This window comes from Carcharodon carcharias, chromosome 16, assembly GCF_017639515.1.
Source record: "Carcharodon carcharias isolate sCarCar2 chromosome 16, sCarCar2.pri, whole genome shotgun sequence".
NCBI classification, from domain to species: Eukaryota; Metazoa; Chordata; class Chondrichthyes; order Lamniformes; family Lamnidae; genus Carcharodon; species Carcharodon carcharias.
The window spans coordinates 117,244,711-117,263,979 of NC_054482.1; the positions used below are offsets into that span (position 1 = coordinate 117,244,711).

The following is a 19,269-nucleotide window of genomic DNA, read 5'->3' on the forward strand; positions in this document are numbered from 1 at the left end:
AATGTATTGCAAGGGTTGAGTTACGATGTATTGTGATGGTTGAGTTACAATATATTTCGAGAGTTGAGTTATGATATATTGCAAGGGTTGAGTTACAATGAATTGGGAGGTTAGGAGAGTTGAGTTACGTTGTATTGTGAAGGTTGGAGTTATGATGCATTGGAAAGGTTGAGTTATGATGTATTGCAAGGGTTACATTATAATGGAATGGAGGGGTTGAGATACGATGTATTGCAAGGGTTATGTTACGATGGAATGGGTGGTTATGTGAGGGTGTGTTGGAGATTCAGTAGAAAACAACATCGCTCACCACGCAAAAGTATGAATTGCTATTGCCCATTTTGCACTGTGAATGAAGATCAATTTCACTCCCGCCCCACCTCACATGCCACCCACAGATAAGCAGTGAGGTCAGCAAAGTTATGACGTGGGGGCTGCTAAAGATCCCTCCCAACAGCCAAGGAGTCAGCAAATTGCTGAGAGCTTCCATCAGCTTTTCAGCACATGTGGGAGGACAGCTCACCTCGAGGGGAGCACTGTAATAAGGTAAACAGCTGGATGTCAGATCCTGCTCTGCTTTCCCTCCAAAGTGTATGAACATCAAGCTGTGAGTCACTCTACCCAATAGGGCATGTCATAATTGACTATAACACCAGCCTCGTTTACTGTTGTATTTTCCAAAGTCCTCACAAAGTTACAGGAGCTCGATAAACCTCAGGCGGAGTGTTTGCAGCATAGGAGAGAGTAAATACTAACACCAAATTCTCCAAACGTCCAATATCAGCTACCAGGAATTGGCAATGGGCTTTTCATAGTCAAGTCCTTGTGCACTTTAACCAGGGATACGTACAACTGCAGTCTCAGTGACAATCTATTAAAATCCACATTTGTAAAGTTCTTTGTATTTTTTTTAAAACACGGCCTCTGCTATTTTCCAGTGATCTTTCTCTGCATTATTGAAGTGATCATCATACTGATGCTGATTTTCCTACGAAAAAGAATCTGTATTGCAATTGCACTGCTCAGGGAAGGGAGCAAGTAAGTGGTCACTGGTATTGTTTAAGGGTCTGAAAGTGTTGTACGCTTATTCTGTAAGGATCTTCATGACCCCAACAAGCTTCCAACTTTATCTTAATAACCACCAAATGTGTCCTAACGTAACCCCACTGCCCTCAAATATACCATGGGCTGAATTTTACGTCTGTCGGGTGGGCGAGTGCCTGACCCGATTGGGCATTAAAATCACGCCCGATGACATCAGGCGAGTGTCCCAACATCATCGCGCACTCTATCTTTCGGTTGGCGTGTGTGCCCGAGAGTTGGCAGCGCGCCTGCCAACAATTAAGAGGTCTATTAAGGCCCTTAAGCAATTAATTAATTTCTATTTTACGCGCCCGTTCAACTGTTCAGTTGGCGGGCGGCGAATACGCCAGGCGGCCTTTGGATTTTTAACGAAACCTTATCCACGGGCGAAATGACGTTCCCAGCAGTGAATAAAAATCCATTAAATATTTTTCACCATCATTGTAAACATGTCCCTCTTCTTGTGACTGAGTCACATGTAGGGACATGTTTATATCATCTTCAAAGTCGTTGATTTTTGTTTCGCCACTTCTTCTCAGCTCCTTGAGGCAGCTCCCAGCCCTCGGGGAGCTTTCGACACATGTCTCCCCCTGTGCGTGTACACACTTCCGCATTCACCCTTCTCTCCCCCCCACCCCACCCCAGCACGTCTCCCCCTGCACCTGCGCACACTTCCACATTCACTCTCCTCTCGCCCCCTCCCCACCCCAGCAGCGCTGAGCATTTCAGCCAGCATGAGTTTGAAGTCTGGGGCCGAGCGTGGACAGTGGACCTTTACCTGGTCACTCCCACGCTGGCCACTCCCGCCCAACAACCTCAAAATTCAGCCCCATAATTAACCTTGCGAAACTCTGGAACTAAATTCTTTCCAATATATCTGAACCTAACCCAGGAATAAAATGTAATTTTACATTCTGATGTACTCTAATCACCCACACACCACCTCTACTTCCCTCCAATATATCCAAATTTAACACTCCATCATACACTAGATTAACACTCCATTTTGATCTCATTTAACACTCTAATATATTTTACCCCAACGCTCCAATGTCCACCAACTGAACCTCCCACCAGAATCCTCTTGTTATACCCAAACATAACTGCCCATTAAATCCTAACATAATGTAACACTCTGTAATATCCTAACTCGTGTGTAGCTGTTGTTGCTTGGGTCACATTATTGGTCCTGTAGCATTGTGTGTGTGTTTTTTTCATTTCGGGACTAGTCTTTTGGACATGAGGTGGTCTTTTCAAATCCAGCAAAGTCTTGCCTTTAGTACCTCGCAATTAATGCACCGTCTCAAACCTGAGCCTCTGATAGGTAGCCGTAATGAATATCTGAATATGTATTGAAAAATCCAGTACAAGTTACCCATCAATGTAAGATCCATCACCAATAAATCCAAACGGGAATTCAGGAGAAACTTCTTTACCCAGAGAGTGGTGGGAACGTAGAACTCGCTCCCACAGGGAGTGGTTGAGGTGAAGAGTGTGGATACATTAAGGGGAAACTGGATAAACACATGAGGGAGAAAGGACTAGAAGAATTTGCTGATGGGGTGAGATGAAGAGGTTGGAGGCTCATGTCGAGCGTAAACACCAGAATATATTGGATGGGCCGAATGGCCTGTTTCTGTTCTGTAAATTTGATGTTATTCTAATGTTATTGGTTTGGTTATATACCAATCATTACTGATTTAATTAAAATGTAATATCAAAGAGTGTGGTTGTTTATACATTTTAACTGTTTGTTTTCTGTTATCAGGGCCATAGGATACATCATGTCCACTCTATTCTATCCCATCATTACCTTCTTTCTCCTGGCCATCTGTATTTCCTATTGGGCTATTACAGCTATGTATCCTTTCAGATAATGCTGCTGTGTCACTACTTACCTCGCTTGACATAATGTTAAACGCTGAAGCTAAATATCAGGTCCGTACTGTAAAGCTTCAGGTTCTAATGATCTGCTGACGGTTTCAGTCAATTGTTATTGCCAGAGCAATCAAAGCAACTCAAGGTGCCCGAGGACACTTGTTTACTAAAACTGCTGAAATGTACAATTTGTATTTCGGAGGGTACACTATCGGAGTATCAACAATTTGAACTGTGTGGAGAGACTGGAGAAGCTGGGATTGTTCTCCTTAGAACAGAGAAGGTTAAGGGGAGATTTATTTGTGCTGTTCAAGATCATGGAGGGGTTTTGATAGAGTGAATAAGGAGAAACTCTTCCCAGTGGCAGCAGGGTCGGTAACCAGAGGGACACGGATTGAAGAGAATCGGTAAAGGAAGCAATGGGGATTTGAGCAGAATTTTTTTTGCACAGTGAGTTGTTGTGATCTGGAACGCGCTGCCTGAAAGGGCGGTGGAAGCAGATTCAATCATCACTTTCTAAAGGGAATTGGACAAATAGTTGAAAAGGAGGAATTTGCAGGACTGTGGGGAAAGAACAGGGGGGAGTGGGGCCCATTTGGGTAGCTCTTTCTAAGAGCCAGCACAGGCAAGATGGGCTGAATGGTAGCCTCCTGCGCTGCCAGATTGTGTGATTATGTTAAGTGTCAGAGTTTCATCGAGCTTTAAAATTGGAAGGTTTAACAGGTTAGTGACACATTAAGGAATGAAAATTATTTATGTATTCTTTAACGTGAAATATGCAGATTTCTGTCAACTTCCGGTGAGGCGGTGTACAAAGTGATGACCAATCGGGGTCATTGTATATATGCAAATAGAACATGCAATCCTGAGGTATGCGGCCTGGTTACAGCTTGTGTACCTGTTGGGAATGGGCTGGGGCAGTTCAGATATACCACTTGATGCAACCTGAGTGTCTAGCTTAGAGTCGAGCATGTGGGTGAGGGGCTGGAGTCACATATCAGCCTAGACCAGGTAAGAACGGCAGGTTTCCTTGACAGTTTGTCATGATCTACTGAGCCCAGCTTTTTAATTCCAGGTTTGTTTATTTTCAGACCCTCATATCCAACCCCCTTTTGAAAGTTATTATTGAATCTGCTTCTACCGCCCTTTCAGGCAGCGCCTTCCAGATCACAACAACTCGCTGTGTAAAAAATTCTCTTTGGTCCCCCCTACTAGAGATTTTGGCAATTATTTTCAACCTGTGTTCTCTGGCTGTCCTCCTGCCACTGCAGAGAATGTCTCTGTAAATACCCGATCAACACACTTCGTGATTCCGAAAAGCTCGATTAAATCCCACCTTAACCTTCACTGTACCCATGTTGCCCGTGTTATACATTAGTCGCTTCCTCCAGTCATGCTCTGTATTATCTCTCCTCCCAACAGCGGGCCACATCTATCTTGGCACCGGAAACAAAGCTAGAGGCTGTCTACCCGAAACTAAAGGGGGTGGGTTTTGCACTTGGTGCAGGGGGTGGCATTAATGTGAAACTGGACATTGCAGCAGTCTGCACCCCGAAAACCAGCACCTCAGAAAGGACCTTGATCTGCCAGCGTGTCCCCATTCCACTGTGCAGGACACGTGAAGATGCCGGAGGTCTTGTCTGTTCAACGGAACAAAGCAAACACCTTCTCCCTAAGTAAACTAATGACAAACACTGTCAATCACTGAGGCGTTATAACCCAGGGAAGATGAGCTCATACCCCTGCCAGGATAGTTTGAGAATTTGAGTTCAGTTTTAAAAATAGCTAGGAATGTAAAATAAAACACTGTCAGTAAAAGTGACCAGTCGGATTTGTCATAAAATCCCAACTGGTTCATTAGTGTCCTTTAACGAAGTCCTTACTCAGTCTGGGTCCACATGTGACTCCAGTCCCACACTAACGTGGTTCACCGTTAACTGCCCTGGGAAGGGGGTCTCGCGAGATACTCAGCTTTTATCATTAAAGCAAAATATTGCAGATGCTGGAAATATGAAATAAAAACAGAAAGTGCTGGAAAAGCTCAGCAGGTCTGGCAGCATCTGTGGAGAGAGAAACAGAGTTAATTCTGTTTCTCCCTCCACAGATGCTGCCAGGCCTGCTGAGTTTTTGCAGCATTTTCTTTGTTAACTTGGCTTTATCAAACCCAGTCACCACCAGCGATTGGAGAAGGTGACTCACCACCACCTTCTCAGGGTAATTAGGGAGGGGCAATAAATGCCTGTGATACCCACATCTTGAATGTGTAACTCTTTCGAGTACAAACCCGTTTCCATCTGTTTCAGATGAAATTACATTGTTTCATAGTTTGCCATCGTGAGATTTGAACTCTTGGGGTTACAAACCCAGTACCATAACCACTTGGCTATTTAGGCCAAGCCATCTTGAGTGTGTAAGGTGCATAAATATAAGAGAGTCACTAATTAATCAAATAGGTGATTGAGAAACTTCTTTATTCAGAGAGTGGTGAGAATGTGGAACTCACTACCACAGGGAGTGGTTGAATAACATTTATGTATTTAAGGAGAAGCTAGATAAACAGGGGAGGGAGCAAGGAATAGAAGGATGTGCTAGTTGGGTGAGATAAAGTATGTCCGGGGCGTAAATGCTAGCATAGGCTACATGGGCCAAATGACCTGTTTCTGTGCTGTACATTCTATGTAATTCTATAAAAACTGCTGTCCTGACCCAATCAGAGCCTATATGTGACTCCAGCTCCAGCCTCCCAGTAACATAGTTGACACTTAACTACCCTCTGAAATGGTTCAGCAGGACTCTCAGTTGTATCAAAGCTAAAAGCAAAATACTGTGGATGCTGGAAACCTGAAATAAACACAGAAAAAGCTGGAAATACTCAGCAGGTCTGGCAGCCCCTGTGGAGAGAGAAACACTGTTAACGTTTCGAGTCCATCTGACTCTTCTTCAGAGCCTACAGAGCCAAATGGACTTGAGATGTTAACTCTGGCCGGGATTTTGCAGCCTCGTTGTGGGTGGGACCCACCGCAGGTGAGGCGATGCCCCAGCCAGAGGGTCCATTGACTTGCGGCGGGACCGGAAGATCCCAGCGGTGGGCAGGGCGTGGAAAATCCCACCCTCTGTTTCTCTCTCCACAGATACTGCCAGCCCTGCTGAGTCTTCCCAGCATTTTCTGTTTTTATCCCAGTTGTATCAAACACGCCACTAGCAGTTTCAGGAAGGTGGCTGCCCAGGTTAAGTAGGAGTGACTGATAAATGCTGGCCTTGCCAGCGACACCCATATCCCCCGAGTGAACGACGAAATGAATTGACTCATTTCCTAAGCCCGATGTGAAAGTTGCAACCCGATGACCTGTGACCTTTCTTTCCCCAACAGACATTCAACACCAGCAACATCACCAAGTTGTGCCCAGGTGCTCAATGTGCCTTTGCTTTCTATGGCGGAGAGAGTGTTTATCACAAGTACATCTTCATCCTTCAAATCTGCAACCTCTTTGTCTTTCTGTGGCTGGTGAATTTTGCCATTGCGCTGGGACAGTGCACACTGGCTGGTGCCTTTGCTTCCTACTACTGGGCGTTCAAAAAGCCAGCAGATATACCGAGCTTCCCTCTGCTGGCTGCATTCGGCCGTTCCCTGAGGTAATAATGTCAAACCCCTCGCCACTGCAACCCACTTCTAAGAGTGAAAATATTCTAGGAAACGCAGCAACCAAGTTGTGCACGGCAAAAGTCCGTCTGCCCGAGCTCTCGTAAAATACCCCACGCCACTATTTCAGAGAAGGGCTTTCTCCCCGGTGTCCTGGCCAATATTTATTCCTCGGTCAACATCACATCAACAGGTTACCCTCTCATTATCACATTGCTGTTTGTGGGAGCTTGCTGTGCACATAAATTAGCTGCTGCGTTTCCTACATTACAACAGTTTTCACATCTCAAAACGACTTTGTTGGCCGTGAGGCACTTTGGGATGTGTTGAGATTGCTAAAGGTGCTACAGAAATGCAAGATTTTTGTTCTTTTTTTAGCCAACCCTCCCAAAATCTGCTCTTTTGGTTCGGTGTCAGTTCCTGTGAAGTGACATAAAATCATGAGAAATGGGAGTAGGAGTAGGCCATTCGGCCCCTCAAGTCTGCTCTGCCATTCAATAAGATCATGGCTGGTCATCTACATCAACTGTACCTAGATTTCCTGAAGGAATTTGATAAGGTGCCACGTCAAAGGTTATTGCAGAAAATAAAAGCTCATGGTGTAGGGGGTAACAGATTGGCACGGATAGAAGATTGGCTGGCTAACAGGAAGCAAAGGGTAGCCATAAATGAGTGTTTTTTATGGTTGTCGGGATGTAACGAGTGGGGTGCCACAGGGATCAGTGCTGGGGCCTCAACTTTTTACAATTTATATAAATGACTTGGATGAAGGGATGTTAAATTTGCTGATGATATAAAGATAAGTAGGAGGCTAAAAAGTGACATAGATAGATTAATGAGTGGGCAAAGATCTGGCAAATGGAGAATAATGTGGGCAAATGTAAGATTGGCCATTTTGGCAGGAAGAATAAAAAAGAAGCTTATTATCTAAATAGTGAGCGATTGCAGAGCTCTGAGGTTCAGAGGGATCTGGGTGTCCTAGTGCATGAATCACAAAAGGTTAGTATGCAGGTACAGCAGGTAATTAGGAAAGCTAATAGAATGTTATCATTTATTGTGAGGGGAATTGAATACAAAAGTAGGGAGGTTATGCTTCAGTTTTACAGAGCACTGGTGAGACCACATCTGGAGTATTGTGTACAGTTTTGGTCTCCATATTTAAGGAACGATGTAAATGCGTTAGAAGCAGTTCAGAGAAGGTTTACTAAACTAATACCTGGAATGGGTGGGTTGTCTTAAGAGGAAAGGTTGGACAGGTTAGGCTTGTATCCACTGGAGTTTAGAAGAGTAAGAGGCTACTTGATTGAAACCTTTAAGATTCTGAGAGGTCCTGACAGGGTGGATGTGGAGAGGGTGTTTCTTCTTGTGGGAGAATCTAGAACTAGGGGTCACTGTTTAAAAATAAGACATCACACATTTAAAACAGAGATGAGGAGAATTTTTTTCTCTCAGAGGGTTGAGAGTCTTTGGAACTCTCTTCCTCAAAGGCAGTGGAAGCAGAGTCTTTGAATATTTTTAGGGCAGAGGTGATAGATTCTTGATTAACAAGAGCCTGAAAGGTTATTGGGGGTAGGCAGGAATGTGGCATCAAACAGAAAATGCTGGAAAAACTCAGCCAGTCTGACAGCATCTGTGGAGAGAGAAACAGAGTTAACGTTTCGAATCTGTATGACTCTTCAGCGCAGGAATGTGGGGTTGAGGTTACAGTCAGGTCAGCCAAGATCTTATTGAATGGCGGAGCAGGTTTGATGGGCCAAGTGACCTACTCCTGATCCTAATTCGTATGTTCATGTAACTTCGCCTTCCTGCTCTATTCACATGTCCCCTGATTCCCTTAGCGTCCAAACATCTATTGACCTCTGTCTTGAATATATTCAACAATGGAGTGCCTATGGCCCTCTGGGGTAGAGGATTCCAAAGATTCCCAGCCCTCTGAGTAAGGAACTTCTTTTCATCTCTATCCTAAATGACAGACCTCTTATCCTGAGTCTATTCCCTGTGTCCCGGATTCTCCAGTTGGGGAAAATACCCTTTCAGCATCCAACTTGTCAAACTCTGGGAGAGGTTTACACAGTATAATCTCCTGAGGGTCACCAACCCCTCCAGAGTTTGTCTAGAGTCTCTAGGATTGAAATGAATCCACCCCCCCCGGGCACCGTATTAAGCAAAAACACAGGAGAAAAATCATCAGGGCAATTTAGAATTTTTTTCACATATTTTCATTTAATAGTTATAAAGAGGTTGGAGGTGGGCTACAAAGGGATGTTCAACTGGGCAGGAACAATGGAAGTGGGAGTCATGTCATAAAACCTCCAGAAATACATCCAGCCAGAGATGACCACCCAGCTCCATCCCTCCCCAGCAATATGTTGATGGTATTTAACTGCAAGAAAATTGTTTCTTCTTACTGTTGCCTCTCAGTCAGTAGTACCGAAAGAAATCTGACACTTTCTGACAAGATCGATGGGGCAGTGAAATGAATACCGTAAGTTTAAGACTCTCATCCCTCCATGGCCTCGCCCCCCCTCCCTATCTCTGAAAATCTCCTCCAGCCCCACATCCCTCCAAGATCTCTGTGGTCCTCTAATTCTGGCCTCTAGAACATCCACCATTGGCGGCCATCCCTTCAGTTGCCTGGGCCCTAAGTTCTGGAATTACCTCCTTAAACCTTTCCCCCTCTCCCCTCTCCTCCTTTTGTGGATGGTCCTTAAAACCACCCTTTTGACCAAGCTTTTCGTCACCTGTGCTACTATTACCTTATGTAGCTTGGTGTCAAATGTTTGTCTGATTTACCGCACTGTAAAGCACCCATGCTATATGAAAGGTGCTATATAAATGCAATACAAATTAAAATGACCCTTTTAAAATTTTTGACAGAAAACTAGTGTCGAACGTGTGCCCCAAAGATTGTGCCCTGGATGTTCCTCATGGAGGAAAGGCCTCTCCAATTCTGACCCACTTTCCATGGGGATGCCTATCAGGTTCACTGCCGTTAAGTCCACCACATGGCAAGAAAATCCCAGTGAAAGCGGTAAGGTCACCATGGCTTCTCCAGGAGGCTCAGACCTTTAAAGGAGCTTCGATGAGGAGAAGGCAAAGATAGTTCTATTAGGTCCTCCGTCAAGGTGGAGTTCTAAACAAAGAGGAGTCCATTGGGCCAAAATGGAGGGGAGGTGCCTCTCATAAGCCTGATCCTGGGCTTTAACCATTCATCCATGTTCCTGACCCTTCACCTCAGCATCTTAGACCCCATCTTAGATATTCATTAACATCTGAGAAACCAGGGTGAAGGGTCAATGCCCAGGATGAAGACTCAAGTACCTGGGTGTAGAGGCAAGGCCCAGGATGAAGGGACAAAGCCAAGGATGAGGGACAAGGCTGAGGGCCTAGGACCAAGACTCCAGATACGTCCACGGTTGAAATGGGAAGAAAAGAATGAGGGAAATCAGGGAGTGATGATCAGGTGACACCAGCCTTGGGTTTTAAAGGCCTGGGAATAGAGGAGGGTGGGAAAGTTCCAGAATTTGAGATCCTGGAAAGCGTCAAGGATAGGGAGGATATAAGGACTTTGTTTTAGCAACATTTTATGCATAACAATTATTCTGAACCCGTTTCATTGTCTCAGGTACCACACCGGCTCCCTGGCCTTCGGCTCCTTAATTCTCGCCATCATTCAACTCATAAGGATTATTTTGGAATACTTGGATAATAAGCTTAAGGGTGAGTTTCTGATAAATTCTCATTTGGTGCTAGTTATGGAGCATATGATGGTCCGACGAGGAATACAGGAGAAATATCTTTAACCCTGTTTTTAAGAGGGCTGAGGGTCTGGATCTCACTGCCACGGGGAGTGGTTGAGGCAGGTAGCAGCAGAAGCCAGATACACGCATGCTGGAGAAAGGAAGAGAGGATATGGTGGCATGGTGAGATGAGGAAGGGTTGGAGGAGGTTCATGTGGAATGGAAATACAAGCAGAGACCGTTTTCTGTGCTGTGCGTCCCATGTGTAATTCTATACAAACTGAATACACTGACAATAGTGGCATCAATTTTGTAATGCTAGTCGAGCTCGCTATAGATTCAAGACTAAATATAATCCGCAGGTGAAGTGGGGTTAAGGGGCAGGGTTTGATTGGATTTCTACAGGTTGGAGATTCAGGGTCAACAGATACAGGTCAGCCCCCATTTCAAACACATACACTGGGCCCTCATTTTTAATTTGCCGTTATAAGTTCCAATGTCCACGTTTGTAATGGAGGCGGCCATTGTAGACATGTCACACTGTAACTACACCCTCCCTTCAGTGGTGATGTTGTAGCATCTTCATTGGTTCTTCATTGAGGGGGTGGTGGGGGGTGGGTGTTGAATGACATTGTGGTTGGTTCAAATGAGCGGCTTTCACAGTTATAGTGAGAAACAAGTCGTTGGGAATGTAGGCAGATTACGAATGTTTTCAATAGAGTAAATAAGGAGAAACTGTTTCCAGTGGCAGGAGGGTCAGTAACCAGAGGGACACAGATTGAAGAGAATCAGTAAAAGAACCAGAGGAGGGGAGATGAGGAGAATTTATTTTTACACAGCGAGTTGTTGCGATCTGGAAGGCGCTGCCTGAAAGAGCAGTGGAAGCAGATTCAATAATAACTTTCAAAGGGGAATTGGATAAATACGTGAAGGGGAAAATACAGGGTGATGGACAAAGTGCAGGGGGAGTGGGTCTAATTGGATAGTCCTTTCAAAGAGCCAGCACAGACATGATGGGCCAAATGGCCCCCATTGTGCTTAAGGATTTGATGTTGCCATGTGATTATAGATTGGTTTGTTACTTTATCTGCAGGTGCACAGAACAAGTTTGCCAAGTTCCTGTTTTGCTGCCTGAAATGCTGCTTCTGGTGTCTGGAAAAATTCATCAAATTTCTTAACAGAAATGCGTATATAATGGTGAGTCACTCTGCCCGCCAACTCTGCTTGGGAGTCCCCCCCGGCTTTGCCCTATCAGCCGTCAATGCCTGTGCCACGTGTTTACATCCTGAGGTTGCGAAGGATACTATATCAACACAAAATATAAAATCCTTTCTTTCTTTCAGATCGCCATATATGGGAAAAACTTCTGCACATCTGCAAAGGAAGCCTTCTTCTTGCTGATGAGGAATGTGGTGAGGTGAGAGCGGGAAGGGCTTCATGGGGCAATTACTTTCCTCTTAACTGGGCACTGGGAGGTCACCTCATTCACAAAGGCGATACCAGAGCTGAGAGGTTATAGCTATCATGGCAAATTAAACAGACTGAGACTGAGGGTTGGGGGGGTGGGGTGACAAGAAACAATGAAAGGATTCGATAGGGCAGACGTGAAGGCAAGACCAGAACGAGGGGGCTATCATTATAAGACCGTCCCTAATGAATCCAATCGGGGACTTCAGGAGAAACTTCTTTAACAGAGGGTAGCGAGAATGTGGGACTCGCTTCCACCGGGAGTGGTTGAGGAGAATAGTACAGATACATCTAAGGAGAAGCTGGATAAATACATGAGGGATAAAGGAAGAGAAGGAGATGCTGATCGGGTGAGATGAAGAGGGAGTGGGAGGAAGCTCATGTGGAGCAGAAATTTCTGCACCGAGCTGTTAATTTTTCCTGTATCCTTTACATTTCACATTTTCAAATAGCGATTAACTACGCTTTAAAAAAACGTAGCAGTCTCTGCCTCAATAATTATTTGCTGCCAAGGATTCCATCTTTTAATAACCCTCTCCTTGTGGGGGTCCGGAGATCCAGAGAGCAGAATCCAGTTTCCTGCAGAGCTGACAGCGCTGGTGGAGTGAAGGCAAGGAGAGGGAGGCCATTCAGCCCATTTTAACAGCTGAGCTCCCTCAACAAGCTGCAGTTTCTCAGAAATGGCACCCGACATGGTTCCTGTCTCCACTGGAAGGAGAAGGGTTCATTCAGCCCTTCAAGCTGCCATTCAGTTAAACCATGGCTGATCTGTATCTTTACTCCACCCACCTACGTTGCTGAAATAACCCTTGGTGTTCTTGCTGAAAAAAAAAATTATCATCACAGTTTTGAAATGTTTAATTGCCCCCAGCATAAACAGCAGCTCTGCACAAGAGAGTTCCAGGTTTTCACTTCTGCTTGTGAAGAGGCACTTCCAACCTTGGCCATAAGTGGCCTACATATAATTTGATGGTTTCATACCTTGTTCTTGGTTCCCCCCACCAGAGGAAATAGATACAGAGTAAAGCTCCCTCTACACCGTCCCCATCAAACACTCCCAGGACAGGTACAGCACGGGGTTAGATACAGAGTAAAGCTCCCTCTACACTGTCCCCATCAAACACTCCCAGGACAGGTACAGCATGGGGTTAGATACAGAGTAAATCTCCCTCTACACTGTCCCCATCAAACACTCCCAGGACAGGTACAGCACGCGGTTAGATACAGAGTAAATCTCCCTCTACACTGTCCCCATCAAACACTCCCAGGACAGGTACAGCACGGGGTTAGATACAGAGTAAATCTCCCTCTACACTGTCCCCATCAAACACTCCCAGGACAGGTACAGCACGGGGTTAGATACAGAGTAAATCTCCCTCTACACTGTCCCCATCAAACACTCCCAGGACAGGTACAGCACGGGGTTAGATACAGAGTAAATCTCCCTCTACACTGTCCCCATCAAACACTCCCAGGACAGGTACAGCACGGGGTTAGATACAGAGTAAAGCTCCCTCTACACTGTCCCCATCAAACACTCCCAGGACAGGTACAGCACGGGGTTAGATACAGAGTAAAGCTCCCTCTACACTGTCCCCATCAAACACTCCCAGGACAGGTACAGCACGGGGTTAGATACAGAGTAAATCTCCCTCTACACTGTCCCCATCAAACACTCCCAGGACAGGTACAGCACGGGGTTAGATACAGAGGAAAGCTCCCCCTACACTGTCCCCATCAAACACTCCTAGGACAGGTACAGCACGGGGTTAGATACAGAGGAAAGCTTCCTCTAACTGTCACCATTAAACATTCCCAGGACAGGTACAGCACGGGGTTAGATACAGAGTAAATCTCCCTCGACACTGTCCCCATCAAACACTCCCAGGACAGATACAGCACGGTGTTAGATACAGAGTAAATCTCCCTCTACACTGTCCCCATCAAACACTCCCAGGGCTGAATTTCATGGGGGGCCTGGCAGTGCCAAACGAGACGGGATTGGGGCTCCCACCCCTCAGTGGGGAGAAGTCCCACCCTTGAGAGTGCTGGCCAATCTGATAGGCCAGCATCTTTTGCCTTCCCAGCATGCCAGAGCTCAGCATTGGGCGCTGCTGGAACAGCGAGGAGGCCCATGGATGGCTCCTGGAGAGAGGCACGTCAGGAGGTATTGGACAAGGAAGGGAAACGGAGCCTGGTGGGTGGGGGTGTAGGGGGGGTGCGAGGAGGTGGGGGGATGGGCTTAGGAGGCCATGCAGGGTGGAACAATAGGGGGTACCATCATGGGGGTGGGGGTTGCCCTGGATATGCACAGGGCACCCCCCACAGCTGATGGACATAATGCCTCCCCCCCTCCCCTGCTCCTTCCTACCTGACTTTTAAGCAGTTTCCTCAAATAAAGCAGCCTGCCCACTCTCACCCACCTGCCCACTCTCACCCACCTGCCCACCCTCACCCACCTGCCCACTCTCACCCACCTGCCCACTCTCACCCACCTGCCCACTCTCACCCACCTGCTCACTCTCACCCACCTGCCCACCCTCACCCACCTGCCCACTCTCACCCACCTGCCCACTCTCACCCACCTGCCCACTCTCACCCACCTGCCCACTCTCACCCACCTGCTCACTCTCACCCACCTGCTCACTCTCACCCACCTGCTCACTCTCACCCACCTGCCCACTCTCACCCACCTGCCCACCCTCACCCACCTGCCCACCCTCACCCACCTGCCCACTCTCACCCACCTGCCCACTCTCACCCACCTGCCCACTCTCACCCACCTGCTCACTCTCACCCACCTGCCCACTCTCACCCACCTGCCCACTCTCACCCACCTGCCCACTCTCACCCACCTGCCCACTCTCACCCACCTGCTCACTCTCACCCACCTGCCCACTCTCACCCACCTGCCCACTCTCACCCACCTGCCCACCCTCACCCACCTGCCCACTCTCACCCACCTGCTCACTCTCACCCACCTGCCCACTCTCACCCACCTGCCCACTCTCACCCACCTGCCCACTCTCACCCACCTGCTCACTCTCACCCACCTGCCCACTCTCACCCACCTGCCCACCCTCACCCACCTGCCCACTCTCACCCACCTGCCCACTCTCACCCACCTGCCCACCCTCACCCACCTGCCCACTCTCACCCACCTGCCCACTCTCACCCACCTGCCCACTCCTGCCCACCTGCTCACTCTCACCCACCTGCCCACTCTCACCCACCTGCCCACTCTCACCCACCTGCTCACTCTCACCCACCTGCCCACTCTCACCCACCTGCCCACTCTCACCCACATGCCCACTCCTGCCCACCTGCTCACTCTCACCCACCTGCCCACTCTCACCCACCTGCTCACTCTCACCCACCTGCCCACTCTCACCCACCTGCCCACTCTCACCCACCTGCCCACTCTCACCCACCTGCCCACTCCTGCCCACCTGCTCACTCTCACCCACCTGCCCACTCTCACCCACCTGCCCACTCTCACCCACCTGCTCACTCTCACCCACCTGCCCACTCTCACCCACCTGCCCACTCTCACCCACCTGCTCACTCTCACCCACCTGCCCACTCTCACCCACCTGCCCACTCTCACCCACCTGCCCACTCCCAACCACCTGCCCACTCCTGCCCACCTGCCCACTCTCACCCACCTGCCCACTCTCACCCACCTGCCCACTCTCACCCACCTGCCCACCCTCACCCACCTGCCCACCCTCACCCACCTGCCCACTCTCACCCACCTGCCCACTCTCACCCACCTGCCCACTCTCACCCACCTGCCCACTCTCACCCACCTGCCCACTCTCACCCACCTGCTCACTCTCACCCACCTGCCCACTCTCACCCACCTGCCCACCCTCACCCACCTGCCCACTCTCACCCACCTGCTCACTCTCACCCACCTGCCCACTCTCACCCACCTGCCCACCCTCACCCACCTGCCCACCCTCACCCACCTGCCCACTCTCACCCACCTGCCCACTCTCACCCACCTGCCCACCCTCACCCACCTGCTCACTCTCACCCACCTGCTCACTCTCACCCACCTGCCCACTCTCACCCACCTGCCCACTCTCACCCACCTGCTCACTCTCACCCACCTGCCCACTCTCACCCACCTGCTCACTCTCACCCACCTGCCCACTCTCACCCACCTGCCCACTCTCACCCACCTGCTCACTCTCACCCACCTGCCCACCCTCACCCACCTGCTCACTCTCACCCACCTGCTCACTCTCACCCACCTGCCCACTCCTGCCCACCTGCTCACTCTCACCCACCTGCCCACTCTCACCCACCTGCCCACTCTCACCCACCTGCCCACTCTCACCCACCTGCCCACTCTCACCCACCTGCTCACTCTCACCCACCTGCTCACTCTCACCCACCTGCTCACTCTCACCCACCTGCCCACTCCTGCCCACCTGCTCACTCTCACCCACCTGCCCACTCTCACCCACCTGCTCACTCTCACCCACCTGCCCACTCTCACCCACCTGCCCACTCTCACCCACCTGCCCACTCCCAACCACCTGCCCACTCCTGCCCACCTGCCCACTCTCACCCACCTGCTCACTCTCACCCACCTGCCCACTCTCACCCACCTGCCCACTCTCACCCACCTGCCCACTCTCACCCACCTGCCCACTCTCACCCACCTGCTCACTCTCACCCACCTGCCCACTCCTGCCCACCTGCTCACTCTCACCCACCTGCCCACTCCCGGCCGCCTGCTCACTCTCACCCACCTGCCCACTCTCACCCACCTGCCCACTCTCACCCACCTGCCCACTCTCACCCACCTGCCCACTCCCGGCCGCCTGCTCACACCATGGCGTGGGCAGCGTGTTATCGGTAACAAGCTCAGTTGACCACTAATTATTTATTTAGAAATGGCAGGCAGGCTGCTGACTCTTGGCGCCAGCCCACTCACCGCGTGAGGTGGTGGCCCGGGGGAGGGGTGAGGAGGAGGTAGACTTGCCACCCCTCGTACTTTACATCTCCCCTGCCACAGACACACCAGGCAGGGGGTATGTGTAAACTCCGGCCCTGACTGTCTTCGGGCAGGATCAATTGGAAGGTGGAGCTTCGTTCTTGCTCATTAACCAAGCATCTTGTTTTACTTTGCAGAGTGGCCGTGTTGGATAAAGTGACAGATTTCCTGCTCTTGTTGGGCAAGTTGCTAATAGTTGGAGGTGTAGGTGGGTATTTGGCACAAAAATTCATTCAATCTGTCCTGTGATTAATCTTCCTCCATCAAAAGAATTCTGCTGCTGATGCAGAAAAATCTCACGGGGCAAAAGGGACTCATTCAGCCCAATAAGTCCCTGACCCCCAGCTCTATCCCCCCCAGCCGTGTAAATGTTTCTCCTCCAACTGTTTCTCCAATTCCCTTCGGAAAGTTATTATTGAATCTGCTTCCACCGCCTTTTCAGGCAGCGCCTTCCAGATCACAACAACTCGCTGTGTAAAAACAATTCTCCTCATCTCCCCTCCTCTGGTTCTTTTCCCGATTCACTTCAATCTGTGTCCCTCTGGTTACCGACCCTCCTGCCACTGGAAACAGTTTCTCCTTATTTACTCCATCCAAACGCTTCATAATTAATCAATTAACTAACAATGCAAACTCCTCCAGCCCTACAAGCCTCATGGCCTTTCACTTGTCTCCGACTTTAATCGCTCCACCATTGGCGGCCATGCCTTCAGCTGCCTGGGTCCCAAGCCCTGGGACCCCCTCCCTAAACCTACCCCCCCCCCCCACCTCTCGACTTCTCTTCCCTCCTATAACACCCTCCTTAAAGCCTCTCCTTCTCTTTCTTTGACCGAGATTTTGGTCACTGACCTCCTTCTGTGACTAGCTATCAAATGTTGCCGGATAACATTCACGTGAGGCCCCTTGGGATGTTGTTTAACGATGTGAAAGGGGCTATATAAATGCAAGTTGTTGTTGTAGCACATTTCTGTCAGGTATTTTCCTCCTTTGAAACCCATTGTATTTATTTGCTTCTTATTCCCCTATTCAGGAGTTCTGGCTTTTTTCTTCTTCACACACAGGATATCGATTGTTGTGGATGAAGCCCCATCATTAAACTATTACTGGGTCCCTCTGGTGGTAAGCAAATCCTTTCAAGTCCGGGACCGTGATTCACTCGAAAGAGGAGAAAGCATGAACCAAAGTTCAAAACAGCAGCAGCCGCAAACACAGAGCAGAGCAGCGCAGGAAAGCAGGGCTTGTGTTTCTGTAGTGCCTCAGGGCATTCCAAAGCACTTTGCAGCGACTGCTATACCTTACCGATGCCCTATCTCTGTCATAATGGAGGGGACGCAGCAGCCAATTTGCACGCAGCAAACTCCCACAAACAGCCACGTGATAATAAGCAGATAGTCCGTCTTGGTGATGTTGATTGAGGGATAAAGGTTGGCCAGGACACCAGGGAGAGCTCCCCAGCTCTACTTCGAAATAGTGGCTGTGGGATTTTTCACATCCACCTGAGGGGGTGGACCATTATCCTGAGACTGAAGCTTATTCCTCGTCAAATATCACTTAGAAACATGGATGATCAGCTCATTATCCGTCTGCTGTTTATGGGAACCAGTGGTGCAGAAATCTGCTGCTGTACTTCCTGTATTCGATCAGTGACTACACTTCAAATACTTTATTGGCTGTAAAACTCTTAGGGACACCCTGTGTTTGTGAATGCTGCTATATAAATGCAAGTCATTTCTTTCAGTTTCAGGTCCGGGTGTCGGTCCACTGGAACAGTGTTTGTCCAGTAACAGTCATTGACTAGCCGCTTTCATGTTGCTTTGACCATGTGCGCTCATTCCAGAAGGAAATGGCACAGACACAAACCAGATTAAATGAAAGCAAAAAACTGCGGATGCTGGAAATCCAAAACAAAAACAAAAATACCTAGAAAAACTCAGCAGGTCTGACAGCATCTGCAGAGAGGAACACAGTTAACGTTTCGAGTCCGTATGACTCTTCAACAGATTAAATAAACTCCACTAAATATATATCTAGTCAGCAAGATACTGCTGCTATTCAGTATGTGTGGGAGTGAAGCACTCACTCTGATCAAAGGCCCACAATGAACTCCCTCTCTGCATTATACCAACAATCGTGTAAAAAGCTCATACATCTGACCATCACTGGTGACTGTATGGACTAAACACTGAGCCACATCTACATGTCCAACTTGCAGAGCGGGAAACACTGCATTGGCTTTGCAAGCAGGGAGTCCACTCGAATCCTTGTTGGGATTGTTCAACGCAGTGGAAATAAAAATAGACACTAAAATTCAGAGAAGGAGAGCAGAGTGTGGAAATAACTGCAGGTGGCTAGGCAGAAAGGGAAGAAAGAAAATAGAGCTGGAGTGAGCAGGTTCAATAGAAAGAACTGCACTGTCAGAGGGTCAGTACTGAGGGAGTGCTGCACTGTCAGAG

General features: G+C 48.6%; 1 protein-coding gene across 13 annotated transcripts in view; it reads left to right on the forward strand.

The window, feature by feature from the left end:
• Positions 1-19,269, forward strand: part of LOC121289241 (choline transporter-like protein 5) — a 478,732-nt gene that overhangs the window by 291,609 nt on the left and 167,854 nt on the right. For all 13 annotated transcript variants that reach the window (XR_005945520.1, XM_041208474.1, XM_041208473.1 and 10 more), the window contains 9 exons: positions 939-1,038; positions 2,852-2,944; positions 3,744-3,831; positions 6,332-6,594; positions 10,227-10,321; positions 11,435-11,538; positions 11,685-11,758; positions 16,954-17,024; positions 17,847-17,935. Coding sequence is in view for 12 of the 13 variants with exons in the window: in XM_041208474.1 (XP_041064408.1) it covers positions 939-1,038; positions 2,852-2,944; positions 3,744-3,831; positions 6,332-6,594; positions 10,227-10,321; positions 11,435-11,538; positions 11,685-11,758; positions 16,954-17,024; positions 17,847-17,935 (977 nt within the window). In the remaining variant the exon portion in view is untranslated. The remainder of the gene's footprint in view (positions 1-938; positions 1,039-2,851; positions 2,945-3,743; positions 3,832-6,331; positions 6,595-10,226; positions 10,322-11,434; positions 11,539-11,684; positions 11,759-16,953; positions 17,025-17,846; positions 17,936-19,269) is intronic.